The following is a 22,015-nucleotide window of genomic DNA, read 5'->3' as shown; positions in this document are numbered from 1 at the left end:
CACAATATACATTTCAATTAACAAGCAACTACTGGTTGATATGTTGATATTGATAACGGTTAAGATAACTGCCGAGTACACACGACTAGCTAGCTACGAATGCTTTTATTTTGAACCCAGGCAGGCCAAACATCCGGTTTCCTCTTGGCTGTCATTTGTTCCCTTGACGCATTTCAAACCACATCCATATGGCTGTGGTTCAGATGTGGGAAATAAGAAATGTGTGCTGCTAGCTAACGCTCCATCCACAGCTGTTGTGGTATTGTAACGGCCGGAAAAGACGAGTGGTCTCCGGCTACAGGATAACAAAACCGTCGCTAGGCTCCAAACACTTTAAGAAAGATAAGTTTATACTACTGGGTACTTTTTTGTTGACCTTATCCGACGGCCATGTCCTTGTTTAAATAGCTGTGGTTGTTGTCGAGGATGGCCGCAGACGTGGATCAGACAATCCCCGAGGATGAGCGCAACATTTCGCCGCAGAAAGGGAACCAGAGTCCCGCTACTGGGTCCTGGATCTGCCGGGGGATCTGGACTCTGCTTCTAATCGGTGCTGTCCCTCTTCTCGCCTTCGGGATCAAGTATTACCAAGATGCCCAGCTCCACAAACGTCATGTGAGATCCACATCTGTAATACTAATGTTACAAACGCCTCATAATTCACCCGTTTTCTTCACTTTAGAAAATAACTTATAATAAAATCAAATATGTATCCATATACTGCAAAAAGATGCCAATTAACTATATGTTATGTATTAATAGAAAGTTTGCATTGACCTTCTCGGACTTATTATTACTGTAACGTTACTGTACATTTTATAGTAGTTAACTGTTACAAAAAGCTTTGATCAGTCTTCAGAGTAATTCATTGTCAGACATCAGTCGCCATCAAACACCACATCAGCAGTTTTTCCACCTCATGGTGTTTTTTTTAAGGGGAGCTGAATCTGTGTCACAGCTGGTAAAACTCAACCTCATGTGTTATATTGCCTCTTGTTTGGCTACACAGGGACTCCAATTTGTTCTTATACTTCCCTCCCCCTCTCCCTGCATTGTACAAGCAGCATCTGTCTGGGAAACACATGCAAGTAATCTGTGGCCTCTGGGCTGATCTCTATCCAGACAGGACTGCTAAGGCTGAGTGAATGCTATAGGAACCCATTACTATAGAGACATTAATATATTTAAAAGGAAAAGTGCTCCCTAAAGTATGAACGTGCAGCTAAAACAGTGCTTTTTTTTAATCTTCCCAAATATTTGTGTTTTGTTTGACTGCTCACTGTCCTAGTTTTGATGCTTTATTTAAAATCCCTGAAGCATGTGAATTGACAATAAGGGTCAGACTGTAACTGTATGTGCCCCTCCAATAGGAGGAGAGTATTCGAACCCTGGGTGCAGAGGGGCTTTTTCTCTTCTCCTCTTTAGATACTGACCATGACCTTTATCTCAGCCCGGAGGAGTTTAAACCCATTGCAGAGAAACTCACAGGTACAGTGTCCCTTTTATTGAATATCTTGCCTTTTCTCAGTAACAAAAACCTCCGCCTCACCTCACATTGACTCTCATATCTACAACTTCCTCACAGGAATTACACCCCCGGTGGATTTTGAGGAGGATGTGGCCCATGACCCCAATGGAGAGACTTTGACGTTGGAGGCCCAAATGCAGCCTCTGCTGATGGACTCCATGACAAAAAGCAAGGATGGTTTCCTCGGGGTAAGACGAGACCTAACAAGAGGAAGTTTATTGTTTATTGTTTTAATGTTCTCTTTATCTCGACTACTGCATAGTAATCACAGTTGAGCCTACATCAACAGGTTTTAAGGATAGTCACACAATAACTGTAGTTTTTATGAAAGTTTGAACAAACTTAATTTTTTAGAAAATAAACATCAGAGAGAGATACTGGAGATTATTGAAATTAATGAATTATTATTTATAAACTTTGCAATACATTTTCTCACCACTTTGTCAATGCAGTTCTATCAAAATGTGAAAGCAACCAAGAATGGAATCTAACCAAAAAAAAGACATCTTAACATTTATTTGTAGAAGCACGTGTTCTAGTGTTGAACAACATACAATAATACATTGATTTCATCTCTGGTTTTAACCTCCGGCTCTCTCAGGTGTCTCACAGCTCTCTGAGTGGGCTCCGCTCATGGAAGGGCCCAGCAGTCGCCGCCTCCTCTTTCTCTGCCAGCCAGTTCAGGGCCTTCTTGCCCCCAAAGAACAAAGATGAAGTGGGAGACACATGGTGGGTGATTCCCAGCGAACTCAACATCTTCACTGGATACCTGCCCAACAATCGCTACCACCCTCCCTCACCAAAGGGCAAAGAGGTATCCTTAAAACTCATTCATATTCATGTTTAAAGGCATGTGATAAATAGACTGTATACTGATATATATTCCTATCCTGCTGCAGGTTCTCATCCACTCCTTGTTGAGTATGTTCCACCCGCGGCCCTTCATCAAATCCCGCTTTGCCCCCCAGGGCGCAGTCGCCTGCATTCGTGCCAGCAACGACTTTTATTACGACATTGTGTTCAGGTAAGGAGCCATTAGGGAAGCGACATAAAATACCATAGCAGTGCTCAGCCCATTAACTACAGCATTATGTATACTTTATATTAGTGCTGTATAATATTCAGAACGTACTATACATTATAATATCCTCATGGCAGGCAGCCATTGGTTTCATCATCATGCAGAGCCTGAGACTGTTTTCTTTGTTGTTCATAGAGAGTTATTAACACGTGTTAATGCAGTTTCCAGTTCTTTACTACCTGTTTTGAAAAATATATATGTCGTTGGAGTGGAAACACAATTGTGAGATTTCAGTCAGCTCTTGGAAAGCAACTTTTTTAATGAAAGAAACTGCCAGATCCATACTACTTTTAACATTATATAAACAAAAGGCTACAATACATTTTCCAGTAACTTCTTGACAGAACACATCTTGCGGTACGTAATCAACTCCTTGTTCTGTTAACCTCTTCAGGATTCATGCAGAATTCCAGCTGAATGATGTTCCAGACTTTCCCTTCTGGTTCACCCCGGGGAAGTTCATTGGAAACATTGTGCTCTCTAAAGATGCATCTCATGTCCGCCACTTTCATCTCTACGTCCCCAATGACAGGTAAATCCTTTAAACACACTCAGTCACCTTTGTGCATGCAGTCCCCACTCAGTGTTTTCACGTGTGTCAGGTCTCTGAATGTGGACATGGAGTGGCTGTACGGGGCCAGTGAGAGCAGCAACATGGAGGTGGACATCGGATACCTGCCGCAGGTAGAGCTGCACGCATGCATTGACCCTTCATAAGATGTCTCTATTTCTGTACTACCGGTGTGGTTTTCCAGCTCTTCCTGATTTAGTTCTCTATCATTGAGTCATACAATTAAGCTCATTCATTACATCTCCATATTGGTTGTCAGGATTGTTGTCTTTTTAAATGTGTCCTGTCACTGTTTTTGAGTGTCCTAATGTTTGGGTGCTCCTAGAATTAATTTAATTTCCTTTTTTTGTCGGTTATTAAACCTTTTAGAGAGCATTGGCCCTATTCCCTTTTTAAATTCAATAATTGCTTTATGTATTTAAAATATACTAAAGCTTTTTAGGCATTAATTATTTAAAAAAACCTTATTGAGCCATTTGTTAGCTTTCTGTATGGACTTCTGCCTAAAACCAATAACATTTCCCTAGTCACTATTTCACTAGTGTCTCCCAAAATAAAAATAAATCCTCAGAAAATAACAAAGATTTAAGTATATCATGTTTTTTTTAAATCTGGAACTGCCTTGTATAAAAAGTTGTGAACGTGTCCACAGTTAGAGCTGCAGGCCATGGGCCCGTCCACTCCCTCCATCATCATGGATGAGGAGGGTAACATCATCGACAGCCAAGATGGCAACAGCGAGCCGATCCAGTTCATCTTTGAGGACATCCACTGGACCTTGGAGATCAGTGAGGAGGAAGCCACTCGACGGCTGGAGGTCACCCTCTACCCCTTCAAGAAGGTAACCATCTACCAATCATTTATTTCAACCACTGTTGTCTTAAATGTTGTTGTGGGTTCACAGCTTTTACATTGTCACCATTGTTCTTCCTCCCAGGTGTCCTACCTGCCCTTCTCAGAAGCCTTTGAGCGAGCGGCAGCAGAGAATAAACTGGTGCACTCCATTCTGCTTTGGGGAGCATTGGACGATCAGTCCTGCTGAGGTGAGATCATGAATGTGTTGAATACACAGCATGCTGATTGAGATTTGACTTAGTGTTTAAATGAAAGGCCTAAATATGGACTACATCTAAACAATGACATACAAACTGGTAAATATAAGAGATGCATTTGCCCATTCAGGAATTTCCAAAGCATTGTAGCCTGGTGAGAAATAGGTACTTAATATTGTCTTTTGTCAGTATAAAAATCTCCCTTTTACTTAGCAGCATTTCAAATAAATTCTATAAACATTTATTATGAGTGAAAAATAGTATTCAAATAAGTTCTTCTTCTTCTTGTGTCAATATGTAGCATAAATACCATACTTTATAACTTTTAAAAGTAGTCTTAACATATGATCCCTTTTTAAGAATGACATGTTGAATTCATAAATAATTCCTTAGTTAGTTGAAGACACCAAGTAGCCTGTGGTGGCTAATGTTAGCTAATGTTTTGGTAAAGGTTTCTGGATAACGAACATTTCTGACTTACTTTGCTGCATTTTGGAACTCTTCTTCAAGTTTGCTTGTGTTAAATACATTTTGAGTTCACTTGAGATGTAAAGGCTTTACTTTTTCAACAACTCTCCCATCTCTCCTTCTCACCTCTGCAGGTTCGGGGCGAACTCTCCGGGAGACTGTCCTGGAAAGTTCGCCCGTCATGGTCCTGCTCAACCAGAGCTTCATAAGCAGCTGGTCTCTGGTCAGAGAGCTGGAGAACATGCAGGTGGGGCAGTGCAACCTCAAGAAATCCAAACAGTGATTTTTTTTAAATGTTTCATACTCTGTTACCTTTTAACAATCTTCTTCTGATAAACAGGCTGATGAGCAGAACCCTGTGCTGAGTGAAAAGGCCAAATTACACCTGGAGAATTACAACTTCCCCGTGGAGATGATGGTGGCACTGCCCAATGGAACGATTGTAAATATTTTTCTCCTTTCTCTTTTTATCAGCCTTCAATTTATGAAACATCGAGAACTCAGTTTTAAACAAACGCGTGTAGAAAAACTTCCTTTGATATCGGTTTTAAGTCAGAACATTTACTTGCTTAGTTTTTTTTGTGTATTTGTAGTCTCACTTTTATGAAGTGTGATATTTATTGATGTTCTTAATCTTTAATAAAAAAAAAGTTAATGTATTCTCTGTCTATGTTTTATATCAACATTTGCATGTAAAAGCTAACCTAAAGCTATCTTCTTCCTGTATGACTTTAGGTCCACCACATCAACGCCAACTTCTTCCTGGACCAGACGGCTATGAAACCAGAGGAGGAGGAAGCAACGTTCAGCTTCTCTGCTGCGTTCGAGGACCCCTCCACAGCCACTTATCTCAGCTTCCTGAAGGAGGGGTTGGAGAAAGCCAAGCAGTACCTGGCACAGTAATTAGAGTGTGCGAATAGAGCCTGAGAAACTCAAAAAAGGAGGAAATAATCATCATTCCTCTGGGTAATGATGCGAGATAAGGAAAAGCCTCCAACAATTATGTAGAGAAGCTTTCTCATCCATGTGGCAGCTGATAAACGTTTTCACCCTGTCCTTTTTGTTGCTATTTATTTAGTCATCTCCTGTTTAGTTAGTTTTAAACACAATATTGACATTGTGACAAACAGTACAGGGACATATTCTCAAGCCTTATGTTACTCTCAGTATAGTATATTTGCATTCTAATCGTAGCTCAACGAGACACCCTGCTTTCATATCCCTGTGTCGCACGTGCAATATGAATCGACTAAGTGTGATTTCCTGCTGCTGAGCGAACCCAGAGGCCTGTGTTGCCTTCAGTTGTGTCTCAGCAGTTTGTGAAGATGTTGTCTGAAAGCCCTCTGTGGGCCGGACGGCGCCTGATGTTTTTGCTGAGGCGGCTGCAGGGAACACCCTCTCTGTCTCAGGGGACTGAAGCAGCAGGAAACATTGGGCTGTGGTATATACAATTGTTCATTTAGTCTTTTTAAACCAAATTTAGAATATTTTGCCAATTTTCTCTTCTTGTGGAATGTGTGACCACACCAAAGAAGATTGATTTTTTTTGTACATTATGTACAGCTGTTGAAGTTCATATTTATGTAACTCGATGGAACCAAAAGGACTTATGTTTGATTGTTTAAATGACAGACACGTGATACCTTGTTATGTTTTCCTCTTTCACGATCTAGTAAAAGCAATGTATTCGCTCTTGTCTTAAGCGTGACAAGAGGAAATCATTGATGTTTAAGAGTAACATGACTATTGGGACCTACCATTAGGCTAATGGCTGTTGAAAGACTTAAGTCTGTTTTTACAATACGTATGATTCTTATATTTTTCAGTCATACAAAAAAAATGTTTTCCTCTTCAGGTCCGTCTTATTTTACTATACAATTAAAGAACACAGGGATCAAGAACACTAGTTTATATAGTTGCAGTGAAATTTGATAAATGTGGTAACATTAACCTGGAATGTGACTTTGTGAAAGTATTGCACTCTCAAGGTCATACAAGCTCCCCTCCACGTGAAACATCTGAATGATTGGAGTCTTTAAGGGGAAATCACTAACGGGGCCATTTTTTCAAAGCCTGACATAATAAAAACATTTTTGCTACAAACTGATTTTTGTGCTTATTGGCAACATCTGCAGTACCATGAACTGCACAGTTCAACAATACACCATACAAATGTTTATAGAGTTTAAATGTTCAATTGTGCTGTTATGTTATTAACTAATCTACAATACTGTACAATGTAAGCAAAGTAGATTCAGGGAGCATTTTACGTAAACAGTTGAATTTAGACAAAATTGCATTAATTCAAAGCTTTTTCTGTCACACACAGAAAGCACAGTGGTATATGAGTCAGCACTAGAAATGAAAAGAGTTCAGAATAGTCCTCCATTGAATCAATCAAGAATCAAGAAGCTTTTCTCAAAGTGGAGCGCAAAGTGTTTGCTGAAGATTATTTCCAATATTATTGATTATTTATCAATTTCTAATTGATAAAAACCCATAAAAAGGATTAGTGTCTGATGACGGGAGCCTTTATTTGTGAGATTTATGATCTGTCGGTGCAGTTTGGTCTTTTATAAGGAAATCTAATCTAAGTGTGTTTGGAAAACTTCCAGCATTAACTAAACACAGTTATATGGAAGCAGGGACATGCTTTAGCTTAAAATACAGCTGAGCCATTATGTTCACAAGATCAAATTATGGTATATCATAAAGTAATTCACATTAAGAGCAGAGTGCAGTCTCTGAGACTTGTAACCTATTCCATTCAAAAACAAGGACTCTGAGAATCCAGTTCAGCCCAAACCCTCAGGAATGAGTCCACCACGAAACCCCCACTCCATCGCACTGCTCAAGATTTGTTCAGTTCATTAAGTTCGCTAAAATCCACAGCCCTTATTCACAGGGATAAATCCAGCAGTTTGTGGTAGATTTCTTTACATGGATGCTACCATGAAATGGATGAGCGGCTGTATTAGTTATTTGCTCAGTGATGAATGCTGATCAGCGGAGATGTGGCAAATCTAAGAGGAATGGCCTCTTCAGCTGAACGTCCACACCTCCAGCTCCATCACTCGGAAGTCGTCGGTTTCCGCGAGGCAGCAGTTGTTGAAAGTGTAGCAGGGGCTGCTGCGACCCAGGTACAGATTCTCATCCACCCACAGACCAAAGTGACCACTGCAGGAAATAGATAGATAGACAGTAGTCAAAGATAATACATTACTCAAATGTCTATAGAGTTTTTGTTAATAGATTCCAGATAAAAGAGAGTGAACACATTACCTGCCTCCCCCAATAGCAAAGGAGTCCAAGTCTCCTTTAATAAAGAAGGAGTTCTCTCCAGTCCATCTAAAACACTGTAGGCAGAGTCAATCACCACAAAACTGTTTTAGTGCCACTTCTCAAGCATAAAGTCAGAAAAGAACACCCTTTTTAGCATTTTGACCTTACACAGAAATGCATAATTTGCTATATTTAGCTGATATTTTACAAATTGGCTGAACTAAAGACATAAACGTTGGTTGTTAGGGGGCTCACCTTGAAGCGAGGATGCAACATGAAAAGGAAAGTTTCTCCTGTGCCGTAGAACGTCTCACTCGGCCTCAGAGGGTGAGAGAGGAAGGCCCCGAATATCTGATGAAGAAAAGTCCCCAAAGACAGCAACACACACACAATTACTAACATTGAAAGACATTACAAAATCCTTAATTAATATAAGAGGTTATGTATAGTGTGTGTTACCTCATCGAGAGCATCCTTGATGACAATCAGCACAGGGGAGTCCAGTTTGCTGAGTTTCCTGTAGAGGGACTTGAGGCTGGCGCCATGACGGGACGTACTGTAAGTCAGGTGCCAGCTGTAGCCCACTGTCCTCGGGGGGAGCTCCTGACACAGCTGAGAGACATTCAAAGAGGGAGAAGGTTTTTAATCAACAAAGGAGGGGGAGGAAGGAGTTTTTACATGAACAGGGCCAGATACTGACGTCTAAATCTTTGCAGCAATCAGTTCTGAATTTAACTTTGTTGTAGGGGGCAAGTATTTACTAAAAGAAAATGTATCTATAGATCTCTGTAAACGTTAAACAAGATGCACCACACCAACTAGCTCTCACACAGATATGATTTGTTATTCACACCGCCTAACTCCCAGCTGTAGATAAGTGTTAACTGAATGGCTGACTGAACTAACTTAAAAAAACAAGCTTGCTGATCTATGTATTAAGTGAGGGGTCATGTCATAGGGACAGGCTTCACTCTTTATCTACAATAAAAACAGTGTAGAAAAAACCCCACAGATTATTATTTGATTTAAATATGCTTAGAATACTAAAGAAATTGGAAATATTTAATTTGGAAATCATAAAACACCACAATATACTATCACCTCAGACGGATTTGGCATTTACTTTAATTTCTTAAACTGCATTCATTCCTGAAACCTCAAAATAAAATATATATACATTTATATTTTTTTATATGGCCCCCTTTATGGTTACAGCCGGATTAAATTACAGGGACTTCCTGTTTACATAGTTGATTTATTTAGATTGCACTACATACGTTTCCTAGCAACCAATTTACACATAACTGAAGTCTCAAAGTTCAATTATAATCAGTCAACCCTTTTGAATGTGAAAAATATTTCGAAAATAAATAAATGTTACATTTTTTACTCCACAGGTTTTGATAGGGCAACATGATTTAGAAAAGGACTTTATTGAAAAAGCTAGTAGTTAAATAGAAACAAACTGTGTGTGAAGAGTGTGAGTATACTATGTGTGTGTCGCCCACCTCTTTGACATGTGAAGCTTCTAAAATGTTGCTGCTCGCTACAATATCATTGAGTCCGTCGGGCTCCTTGTCCATGACCAGGGTTGGCTTTTCCCCGCTCTCCTCCATCAACACCATCTACACAAAAAAAACATAAATACATTAGAAAAAAGAAGAAGCCATTTTGTCCTAGAACATCAAGAGGCATTTTTTCTTCCTTTGAGCCTGGAGTGACCCACCCTGAGGCAAGTGTTTCCACAAACAAACGCACCTGTCCATTTCCATAATTTGCACCAGTTAAGTAAAAGATCTCTCCTGTGAGACTGAAACGAGTCTGATTACCTCCCAGTCGTCCCCTGAGCTGCGGTGCCTCTGGAACACATCTTCCTCGTCCCCTTCCTCCTCTTCTTCCTCTCTGTCCTCAATGAGTACAAACTCCTCTTCGTCGCGGTCCGCCTCTTCCTCCACTCCCTCCAGTATGCACAGGTCTGGTCGAGAGTGAGTCAGGTATGCGCGCAGCTCGTCGGAGCTGCAGGGGGAAACAAAGCCGTCACTCAGACATGTTTAAAGACAAACAAACCTGACAGCTGCATCAACATGGACACAAGAGAGGAGGAGCTTTAAATGTACTTTTATGAATTTATTCACAGATGAGTAATTGACTTTCCACTGAGGTAGAGTTGTGATTGTGTTGTACTCATCAGCTTAAGTAAATACAGTACTGTATATAGCAATAATACAAGATAATAAAAATGCTCCATTACAGAAGTCCTGCATTTAGTAAAGTATAGTATTATTGACAATAACATTTACCAATATTATTGATGAACCAACATAAATACAGTCATTTAATGTTGTAGCTGGTCAAGGTGGAGCTTATTTTAATAGCTTAATACTGGTGGGGCGTTTCATTTATTGAAATGCATACTTTTTAGTAAATTGATGACATTGTGGAATAATTCCCATTATAAAAACTTCTCACAGTACATTCTACATTTTTATCTAATTTAATATGTCATTCTTGCACACTAAATGTAAATAATATCCCACTTTTATATTGTGTTGGCTGTGATTTAGCCGTTCAATGGTGTTTCATTTGTCAGATAGTTTAATATTATTTCTTCACGATCATTTTCACTCTTTTATAACTATTTTATCTTCTATTTTGAGATGTTTTGTGCAATTATTTATTTCCCACTCTTTTTTATTTCTAATTATGTGCAATACTTGTTTTACATGCTGCTGCAATGAAAACTTTCCCAATTTGGGATTGCTAAAGAATATCTCATCTTAAAAGTCTGACTGAATCCATCAAAACATTTGTGGAATAGTATGTTGTACTAATATTCAGCATCATAAAAAATATAAAAATTAAATAATCAAGTATTAAGTTTGAATCTATAAATAATAGTCAAGTAAAGTACTGTGAGTTCTACTGTGTCTCTCAACTGTAATTCTTAATCGATAGAGTTCCCCTTTTAATCTGTCCATCCACATTTCCCTGCCGTTAGTTACTGTACCTCTCTTGTGAAAGTGCAAGCCAAGCATCCCTTTTTTTAGTCGAGCCCAGGTGAAGGCCTCCGGCGCCCTTCTTATTTCCTGCAGACGGCTGAACCCGCAGCCGCACGAACATCAGGCTCCCAGGACTTCCTGCTGAGGACCGCTGAGGCACTGGAAGTAAACAGAGAACAACGGAGCAGAAAATGAAAACGAGAAAAAAAACTAAAAATATGTTTTAGACCAGGGGTATCCAAACAACGGCCCGGGGCCAAATGCAGCCCGCGTTCTGAATCGGCCCTCAGCAAATTAAAAAAGTATAATGGACTATGGCCCAAAAATGAAACTTGTGCTTGTCTTGTACTTATTAAATATAGATGAAAACAGATATTACACAGTGTTCATGTGTTAAGAAGCCCAATCTTCAAACAAATTCAGTCAATTAAAGTTGAAAACATTTTCTAACAAATCTAAGTAATAACTTATTTTCAAAACACGCTTGAAATAAACCCTTCCTATATTCTCTTATGATAAGTGTGGGGGAAACTTCTGTAGCAATGGAGAGTCAGGACTCAGAGAGACACAAGGAGAGCTGGAGCTTTGATGGCAAACACTGACGGTGTATTTGGAGTTACGGCCGGAGAATTGACAAGACAGGTGGTGTGTCACGAGTTGACACAGCGGTTGCTAAACCAATTCTGAAGAACTCTTACTGCAGCTCGATGTTTTAACTAGTTCGGAGTGTAATAATCAACATTCTTCATCAGTGAGACCAAACAATTATGGACCCTGAATCTAACTAGAGCTCTCGTCCATATAAAAGAATGTGCGCCAGGGAACCTACGTCCCTGAACAGTAAACTACCTCATGGCGGCTTGTGCTCTGTCATAGACTGGCAACAACAATGCGCCCAAGCTGCTCCTCCTTAAAAGAGATAGCAGCAATACCCAAGGCCGTAGACCTATGCCATGGGAAAGGAGACAGTGAGAGGAGAAAATGATGAACTGTGTTGAAGGTTGAATACCTAAGCAAATTATTCCCTAAAAATTAGCAATCTGAGGCTTCTGTTTTAAGGAATGAACTGCTAACAAAATAAATAAAGGCGCGTGGCGCAGTGGGTAGGGCGTTGGTGTTGGGATCAGGGGAGCACAGGTTCAAACCCCACTGCAGTCAGCATGTCGTTGTGTCCCTGGGCAAGACACTTCACCCCAAATTGCTCCTTAGGGGATTGCCCACAGTACTGAGTATGTAAGTCGCTTTGGATAAAAACAATTAACATGTAATGTAAAACCCCTTTTGAGAGCTGTGATGTAGGCTGTTGTTTTTCTTAAAGGTTATTCAAGTATTAAGCATAATTTACCTACATTTGATTGATTTTGCTGACTTATAACTTAACGTATGAGGCAATATACCTCACCTCTAGTGAGTGTCCCAGTCCTTTGTATATTTTTCTGTATGTGGCCCTCGGTGAAAAAAGTTTGGACACCCCTGTTTTAGACAGACAATGATTCACGTCCCACCTGCAGTCTGACTCTTCACAGAGGTATTGCCCGTTTCATTGTTCAGCAGCAGCCCCGTCCTCACTTTACTGGCCGCCTCTGGAGCTCCGCAGCAGAAGGTGGCAGTACCGCTCAGGACGGACACTCCCAGACCTCCATCAGACGACTCACACAGCAACTCTGGAGGGCTGCTATCAAGCTCCCCCTCCACCTTCTTCATGTCTCTGCTCTCCGCCTCCTCCTCCCCAGAAACCTCTTTGGTCAGGCTCAGAGCCAGACTGGACAAATCTGATGGAGCCAAAGACACCAGAGACTCCCCCTTTGGGTTTGGGAAGCCGCCTGCTGGGACTTTAGTGGTTTTCAATTTCTGGAAAATTTTCTTTCCTTTTCTCCTATTGAAAAAATACAAATAAAAAATGCTTTGATTGACGTTTTTATGTAATGTGAGTCAGTGGGTGTAGGACAACTGAATCATTGCTGACCTCTGCTGGGACGTACTGAAGTGAACATGAGAGATGTCCGAGAAAAAGGAGACAGATGCCAGATTGTCAACAGAGCAGGACAGAAGGTATTCCTCACAGCCGTGTTCCTTCACCAGAGCGTGTGTCTTACATGGGTCAAAGAAGATTTTATTAGCTGTCACCAGCAGGATACCCGACACCACACCCTGACAGAGAGAGAAGGTGCTGATGTTAGCACACAGATGTCTACAGGTGTAGAGAACAGAGATCAGAGTGAAGTGTTGTTCACACCCACCTTACGGTCTGTGATGTGGCGGCAGAACAGTTTGAGGTACCTCATGGTCTCCGGTCCCTCCGCCTGGCAGCACTCTGGAGGCAGAGCCAATAAGCAGAGCTGTCCATCAGGCATCGGCACCGCCTCCACATCCTGTCAGCATCACACATGTTATCAGCATCGACAACAAAATGTAATTCATGGAGGCAGAATGATTAATCTGCAACAATTTAGAAATTAAGTAAGCATTTCAGTAATTTTTAAGATGAAATTGTGAATATTTACCGGATCAAGCATTAACAAATGTAGATATTCACAATTCTTTTTTGCTTTTTATTGTAATGGGCTGAATATAAGTTGTAGACTGTTGGTCGGCAATTTAAATTTAAATAAATTAACCTGGGAAATTGTGAAGCAGCATATTGTAAATTAATTTAAAAGAATATAGAAAACAATGTCATACAATCTGTTAACTACAAATGTGAATCGGTTTTCACTGCTATTGATGACTCTTTTTATTAAATAAAAATAAATAGCAACTGCAGCTGTTAAGTAAATTCAGCAGAGTCAAAACTACAATATATTCCTCTGAAATATAGTTGAAGTGAGTCATGCATGAGCTCAGCGACTTAATGCACACACCTTCTGAACCAGCTTTCTGTTGTTTATTTGATTGTGACATGGAACAAATGTATAACACACATGTTACAGTAACAAAAACAGTAACACAAAAGGAAAGAAAGCTTGTGGACCATAGGATGAGGTTTAAATTAAACCATAGTCATTCAGTTATCATTATTAGGTTAAATGTACAGTACTTGAGTTAAATGTACTAGTGCTTTTCCAACACAGATTTTAACCTACAGTAAAATATGTGTAATTAAATATTATAAAAATATTCCAAAACATGCAGTAAAGGAAGTTTTTTTCCTACCAGTAGTTTGTCATATTCAGCCTCTGGGGAGGGGGGCTGGGGTTGAGCAGCGAGTGTTTCCAAAGAGACCAGATCAGCCTCTTCCTCCCGCTTCAGTTTAGGATCAGAGTCCAGTTCTGGTTGAGAGGATCCTTGACCAGTGGAAGTGTTTCTTCCCGCCGGTACGACAAGCTGCTTCAGAATGGAAGTCATGATAAGAATAGCTCTGTCATTGAAATGGATACAACCTGCTAACCCAGTGACTACTTCCTCTTTCTACAGGCCTGTATTTCCCTATTTGTCTGTTTGTAGTCACATCTAAGCTCCATGTCACACATGACTCGAGGATTGTGGGTGAAGCACTGAAGGCATTTTATTGGCATTTTCCATTTGCTTGAAGGTTAGTATTGGTGGTGAGGTATTTAAGCCTGAAAAGGGTTAAAGATAGAGCAACACACTTCTTGTCTAAAGCCAAACTTGCAGCTAAAGTCGTCAGGCAGACAAGGGAAATATTGTGTTTTGCAAATATTGTCAACATCATTAAAAAAAAAATGGGGAAGCAAGCAACACACTCATCAAGTGTTCATATTATGCATAGGGAGGGATGGAAATGACACCTTCAGCGGCCAACAGTTGACTCTTACCTCTCTAGTGATGAGCGTAGCAGAGGAAGAGGGTACATTTGAAGTTTTGTCCATTTTTCCCTCTTCTGCTGAGGAGGATTTTTTACAGTTGAACTGTGACGAGATGCTGAACACCGTGTCCCCAGGGAGACCCTGAAACACAAAAGCAATAAAGTGTTCAGTAGGGGTGTGACGAAGGGAACTTCGTCACTATGGACTGACGGCTTCAGGCCGGGTAATAGGGCACTTTATTAGCGTGATTGCACAGTATATGTTGTCTGTGGCTGATGACGGTGTGCACCTGGTGTCCTGTGTTGTCTCCTCCCCCCTCACCTGTGTCTTGTTGTGCTGATTAGAGTGGGTGTATTTAGGCTCGGTTTCTCTGTCTGTTGAGAGGGCTGGGTGTGTGTGTGTGAGATCCTTGTGGCTGCAGGATGTGTGAAAGGAGAACCGCAGGATTGAGGCGGTGAACTTTGTGCCCATGTTTTTAATAAATGCCCACGTCGGGTTATATTTTTGGACGTTCTGCCTCTGCCTCCTTGCTTGGTCTGGGCCGCTCAACGGTCAGCTTCACAAGGGGTTAAAATCTGATCAAACATCCAATCTAATTAAGTTGTTTATTCTTACATAAGATGGTTTTGCATCCATCTTCATGCAATAAGTAGCCTCAGTAATACATCTTTCAGGTGTGCAGAAGCACATTACATTGAAGATCTCTTCTAACTTCTACTTTAATATAATTATGGACCCACTGCTATTTATTGTGCTGATCATACTCAGTGTATTCACTCTAAATCAACTCCCATCCAAGGTTTGGACGGGAACTTATGAATAAATATCTAAAAGTTGAAGAGTTTAAACAGTAGGCGTGAAGCATCAGATCCACAACTGTCATCCACTGACATCATCATCATCATCTTTATTTAAAGAGACTCTTGGTCCATTATTACAAAACATACAACACTCAAATACAAACTAAAAAAAGGCAGCCATACCAATGTTTCCACAGAGGTGACTGGTATCGTACAGCACTGAGCCACGGATTTGAAAGCAGCATAATGACAGAGTTATGAGAAACATTCAATCGACAGATGAATTTGTACATCAGACCTCTCAAAAGAGCATGGAACGTGTTGACTCGTGCATTACAGAACATTTCACTTGCACTGCACCACCTTGGTTTTCTAAGCAGTATACGCAAACAGTCATTATATGCAACCTGGAGCTTCCGGAGGCTCGCCTTCTTATACTTGACCCACAAGGGGGCAGTATAGAGAGGAGTGCAATACGCTCTAAAGAGGTTCACCTTAACCTTATCTGAACACCAAGAGAATTTTCTAGCCAACATGTTGGCTTGTATATATAAGACACGCCGCTGTCTATACATGTCATCATCATCAGCCATTTCATCTGTGATGATGTGTCCCAGATACTTCGTGTTACAGCAAACAGACAGCACCTGTCCTGACAGATAGAATGTTGGAAAACAAAGGTTCTTATCCCCTGTTGCTCTACAGATCATTACAGCGCTCTTCTTAGCATTATATTTAACGTCAAATTTGACTCCGTAATCAGAACAAACATTTAGCAACTGTTGAAAACCAGCACTGCTAGGAGAAACAATTGCCAGATCATCGGCATACATAAGATGGTTTACAATCACATTACCAATCACACACCCTGTTTTACAGACCCTTAAATCATCTGATAGATCATTCATATAGATATTAAAAAGGCACGGTGAGAGGAGCCCCCCCTGGCGGACTCCATTACCAACACCAAATGGCGCCGAGACTGCATTCCCCCATTTGATCCGCATGCTCTGGTTGGCATACCAATAAGCCAGGATCCTAATTATACTGTTAGGCACACCTCTTTGTCTCAATTTTAAAAACAGTTTATGATGGTTAACTCGGTCAAAAGCCTTAGAGGCATCAATGAAACCAATCAGAACAGTGGAATTCTGTCTTCTATATGTTTCTACCATTTCCTTCAAAGCATAGATGCATAGCTCAGTACCATGCTTAGCCTTGAAGCCAAACTGGTTATCTGAGGTACATAAATAAGAACATAGTCTATCCAACAAAATTCTTTCCAGGACTTTGGATAACACACTGGCCAGAGCAATTGGTCTATAGTTATCCAAGCTCCCTACCTTGCCCGCTTTGTCCTTAATGACAGGGACCAAAGTAACCGTCAACATGGAGTCTGGCAACATACCATGAGTCATGAGGCCGGTAAAACAAATGGCAAGAAGAACTGCAACCTTCGGGCTTGCCAGTTTAAGGTGCTCTGCAGTGATTCGGTCAGAGCCGCATGCTTTGTTATCAGCTAGCTGTTCAATTGCTCGATAAACCTCTTTAGCTGAAATTCCCACTGTGTCACTTTTCACAACACTACCAACTTTGTAGGGGTCACTTTTAACACAATTAAGTATAGTAGAGTAATGTTGCCTCCACAACTCAGCTATGTTATCGGCTCCAGATACTCCCTCTATGGTACACGGTAATGACGTACTGGCCCTGTTCAGAGCTCTCACCTCCTTCCAGAAGCCAGTCACATCATTATGAAGGAGCTTTTCAGCCATCGAGTCCGCTCTCAATGTTTCTGTGTGTTTGTTGACATAACGAACTGCATATTTATATCTAGCATGTGTACGCTTTTTGAGATCCAGGACAGGCCCCTCTCTGGGCCTTCCTGCCTGGACCCAGGCCCCAAAAGCATTCTTGGCTTCAGCGTATTGATCAGCCACATGTGTATTCCACCCTGGCTTGACGTTGTGTCTCTTCCTAGAGTAGGTACAGCACGGTATACTGGCCTCCCATACAGCTCCCACAATACAATCATACATGTTACAGAGGTCTTCACGGTGAGAGCTTTCATTACAACCCACATCAACACACAGAGTTGCCACTTTGGGTAGATATACATCACTCAATAGGACATCAGTTCTCCCATAGTACAATAGCCTATCCTCATTTGTGAGCTTGGACCAGTCCACTTTAGTGGTACAGGCATGTTTAGCCTCCTGAGACATCTCAGGGAGACTATCACAATCTAGTGACATTATAAAAGGAATGTGATCTGACATTGATGCCTCATACACAATCTCAATTGATCTTACAATGTCATGGGCATTAGCAGTGCTTATGCAATGGTCAAGCCATGAAGTTGTATGCCAGGCCTCGCTTATATATGAATAGCTATCTGTAGGCAGAAGTATTTGGCTTGATAATATAAGATTGTTATCATCACAAAACTGTAGCATATGCTTAGCAAACAAGGACCTTTTGTCTGATATGTCAGCATTCATATCACCCACTACATAACAGATGGATCCATTGACCTAAATTAGATCACTGTCGCATGACAGATTATGTGACCACAGAAACATCGTCTTTATGTGGCTGTGCGTACAGTATGTGTCTGGAGCTCTGTGTGTGCTTTTCTAGGCATAAACTGTGTGTGTGAGTGTTACTCCATGTACTAATGATCATTTACAAAAAATGTATTCCTCGACCACAAACAAACACAAGTGTTCAATAGTTTTAAAAAAGCAGGATGTGCAGCAAAAAGCTCTGCTCTCAATTTCAACATGCACTAAACACAAAATATAAGAAACTCAATAAAATCATCTCAACAAAACCTAGAAAATAAGCTTCAAAAGAAAAAGACAATCATGAAATTATCATTGCAAATCAGCCCTTTCTAGATTCATGATAATACAGAGACTTACACAGAAAAAAATCAACACTTGTTTTCATATTCAAAATGTCAGCAGCAAAATAAAAAACTAGCACACAAATACCTTTGAATAAACATCCGAAGATACATTCCTCTGGCTGTATTTGTTGTAGAGGCTCTGAAAAAGACCTTGTTTCCCCATGGCGTCCATGAACAGCTCTGACAGCTCCTCCCACACTCACATATGAACCTTGGACGCTCTTTATCCAACTCTTTTATGACCATGAATTGTGAAACCAATTACCGGCTGCAAAATGCTGGCTCTAACATTCATACCTAATCAGAGAAAAGATGCAGCAATAAATCCTATATCTTTCTCTCACTTCCCAACTTCTTCTCTTACTTGTTCCGAAAAGCTCTGTTTCTAAAATTAAGTTTAAAAAACAAGTGACTCACCCTGCTGCTTGTGCTGTCACCTGATGGTCCGCTCATATGCTCTTGCTTCACTGCAGTATTGCTAAGGTCCCATGCAGTCCCTGCGAGAGAAAAATACAAGTCTGTCATGCTCCATTACAAAATGATGCTTATCAACACCATTTCTTTACAGGTTTAATACACCACAGCTCACATGTCTGCCTTTCCACTCTGTATGAAAAATAACTATGCAAAAACATGCCAACGAACTCAGCATGAGAATTCTAAAATGTAAATCCCACTCCACAGTTTGCATCTACTTCATGCAAACTGCCTGCTCCCTGTCTAGCATATCAAACCCTGCACCTTGCAGGTAATACTGCCGCAGTTTGGGGTTTCTGATGTGGGGGGTGTGGTTGAGAGGCCGGCCCACAGTGGGCTGGAGCGGACGCTGGCTGCTGGCCGCAGGCTCCTGCATCACACGGGCCTGAGGCTGATTCTCCCAGGGACGCTTAGCAAACTGTGGAGGCTGAGAGACGCCAGGAGGAAGCTTGGAACCCAGCCTGAAAGAAAGCAGAGGAAAAACTGATAAAATCAAGCTATATTTAGGTAGGTTACGCATTTACACACACACAGCTGGAATGTATACTAAAAAACAATGAGAACTTGTCATTACTAAGAGTGTTCTGTTTGACAGTATATATTTTAAAAGTCCCATAAGTGAGTCTTGATTTATTTGTGATGAAGATATAAACTCTACTCATTTACTTATGCACTCTCAGTTAATGAGGTCATCAGGTGATATTTTGTAGTGAAATCGAACTGAATTAGTGACCAACTAATGTATTTCTAGCACAGTTGTGAACCATAACATTTATTTCATTCCATTAAAATCCCCATATGATTTTTTTTTTAATCCCATGGCAGTAATATGGTATGATTTACACATTTATTCACTATCTATAAAGGAGAAATAAGATGTCTTCATTAATTACATAATCTCCAGTCTTTGCTACAGGTTCAAAATCACAAGGGGATGTTTATTATACATTATTTTAGTGATGAACTGGTTGAGTATTACATCAATTCATCAATTATTGGTTGGTCTATAAAATAAAACAGTCTTTTTATTGGTGAAAACTTTTTTAACACAATAGCAATTGCTTGTTTTGTCTAACAAACAGTGAAAACCCAAAACATTTAGTATCAAAACAGAGAAAAAACATCAAAATGCACACATTTTGATAGGCAACATAATCCATATCAAACACATCTCACAGTCTTCATTCAAATGCTTAGATAAACTATTAGAGAGATTACTTCCGTGCATAAACTGCTCATTAGGAATTAATGCTTATTCTAAAAATATTAACTCCATTTCAAGTTGTATTTTCCCTTTGACAGCAGGGCTACAATGATTAGTCGGTTAGAGTATGTGTAGTGTGAATAACTGTATAGGGCAGCGTTCACAGTCTGATCAGAGTTATTTATAAGGGGAGTAGGAGTTGTCTGCATGATGGCTTGTTGCTGTCGTAGCTCTCACCCACATGATGGTTTTTGATTGAGCGTGGATTCCTTCAGTGACAGTGGATGAAACCAGTTTATGGGAATGTGGATTCTTTGCTAACAAAGCATTCCTGTTTGCATTGTAGTCTGACATGACACATGCTTAGTGTTAATCTGGACATATTCTCCCTCTTATTAAAATAATGAAGATCAGAATTGTAATGTGCTTGAATCTAAGAAGCACATTCCAGCCAAACACGTCACATGTCTACTTAAGTGTTTTCCCTTTTTTTCTTCTCCTTCCAGTAATCCACATGTTTACAGGCCTGACCTGGTCTTGACGTTGCCAAAGTAGTTGGTCCTGGTCTTGTCCCTCTGGGGCTCGCGGTCCATGGCTCCCTGAGTCTCAGGCCTCCTTACAGACTGAGCCATTTTCGTCTTCTTTAGTATGAGGCTGGCAGTGGTAGCAGAGGGATGAGCGGATCAGCTGTCATCCTTCCTCCTCCTTTTATTCCGCTTGCCTACCATTTGCCCCAGTTACACCTACACAAGACAGGACGTCATATGATCTGGGCTGATTTTACAAACATCTAGGCAGAGGGAGGGAGAAGCAACGGTTAAACTTCTACATGCACCAACATGACACCATAAGGAAGAGAGCTAGATATTTGCGGAGTAATGAAGTCAGGATGCAAATGATCAATATACATACATATAAGTGTGTATGTAAACAACCAATGTGTCTGTTTCATGCTCCAATGTGTCAGATCAGAATCAGATGGGGTACAGTTTGCACTCCCACAATATCTTAATCATTCTATAATCATGTAATGTATTATATGATCAAACATCAATATGATGCAGGTTCTGCATTTTAGTATTTACTCTGCAAAGCTGCATTCAGGCATGAGTAACGCAATGATAATATCAACACATAGGAATGCATTTTAGTACATTCCTGCAAAACTTAATTCGGGGACTCAGTCGGCGTTACAATGAGATTAGCCTATCATCCCTGAATGAACCACACCAACACTATTAACCAGTTGTCCTGCAAGGCATCCTAATATGATCCCTATGGCCATGTCATCGATCAAAAACAATGATCACAATTTGCTTCCTGTAAATGCTAGGCGTGAAATAACCACTGTGGAGGAAGTAAGCATTGGAGTCGACATTACAGGATGACCGAGACTGCTGCTATGGTAGAGAACAGCAGCAGCTCAAAAGAGATGGCAGCATCATGTGAAAAGTATATTTACTGACCTGTGTCTATCCCAGGGATGGGGACGGGTGGCGGTCATGTGAGCGCGCGCCCTCATTGCAGTGTTATGCTATCACTGCAGACAACAGTGACTAGTTAATTATTCAAGCCTCGTCCACTGCTTACAGGCCGTCGCGACGATTGTCAAGACAGTAATCCTCCCGCCGGCTGAGAGCAGGGATGTATTAGCTGAGAGCAGCGAATGCGAAAGTAAAGGGACTGATTCATCTTGTGTTTTCAGACCTATGTTTCAGACAGATACAGATCTCCTTAGGGATAAAATCTGTCTCGTTGTTTCTGTGTAATTGTTTAAATGTTTGTCTTGTCCCATTTTATCTGCAAACAATTGTATATTTTATATAGCTCTTGGTGATTTAAAGTTATTCATCTGCATGCAGAATCCAACATTTC

General features: G+C 40.6%; 2 protein-coding genes across 5 annotated transcripts; one reads left to right on the top strand and one right to left on the bottom strand.

Moving 5' to 3' along the window:
• The first annotated feature begins 173 nt into the window (after window positions 1–173).
• On the top strand, window positions 174–6,803 carry selenon (selenoprotein N). The gene is made up of 12 exons (XM_034078317.1): window positions 174–615; window positions 1,371–1,488; window positions 1,586–1,716; window positions 2,130–2,342; window positions 2,428–2,552; window positions 3,004–3,141; window positions 3,212–3,293; window positions 3,833–4,021; window positions 4,118–4,223; window positions 4,835–4,947; window positions 5,041–5,142; window positions 5,436–6,803. Exons 1-12 carry the CDS (start codon window positions 427–429, stop codon window positions 5,601–5,603), a joined length of 1,674 nt encoding a protein of 557 aa, XP_033934208.1. The 5' UTR covers window positions 174–426; the 3' UTR covers window positions 5,604–6,803.
• On the bottom strand, window positions 6,595–21,730 carry LOC117442310 (nuclear receptor coactivator 7). Of its 4 annotated transcripts, none has more exons than XM_034078311.2 (16): window positions 21,607–21,730; window positions 20,672–20,930; window positions 19,201–19,397; window positions 18,877–18,956; window positions 14,758–14,889; window positions 14,135–14,308; window positions 13,222–13,353; window positions 12,948–13,132; window positions 12,487–12,857; window positions 10,990–11,140; window positions 9,812–9,998; window positions 9,491–9,607; window positions 8,442–8,594; window positions 8,238–8,333; window positions 7,983–8,056; window positions 6,595–7,877 (listed from the first exon to the last, which is right to left on the bottom strand). In XM_034078311.2, the coding sequence occupies exons 2-16, from the start codon at window positions 20,770–20,772 to the stop codon at window positions 7,742–7,744; spliced, it is 2,286 nt and encodes a 761-aa protein (XP_033934202.1). In that variant the 5' UTR covers window positions 20,773–20,930; window positions 21,607–21,730; the 3' UTR covers window positions 6,595–7,741. The 4 variants fall into 4 exon arrangements, with proteins under 4 accessions (XP_033934202.1, XP_033934204.1, XP_033934203.1 ...); XM_034078313.2 differs by having other exon boundaries at window positions 14,135–14,305; XM_034078312.2 differs by having other exon boundaries at window positions 20,672–20,883.
• Between the last annotated feature and the right edge of the window lie 285 nt (window positions 21,731–22,015).

This window comes from Pseudochaenichthys georgianus, unplaced genomic scaffold (assembly GCF_902827115.2).
Source record: "Pseudochaenichthys georgianus unplaced genomic scaffold, fPseGeo1.2 scaffold_411_arrow_ctg1, whole genome shotgun sequence".
Taxonomy (NCBI): domain Eukaryota; kingdom Metazoa; phylum Chordata; class Actinopteri; order Perciformes; family Channichthyidae; genus Pseudochaenichthys; species Pseudochaenichthys georgianus.
Note: the sequence above shows the minus strand (reverse complement) of the source record. Positions and strands in the feature narration are given on the sequence as shown.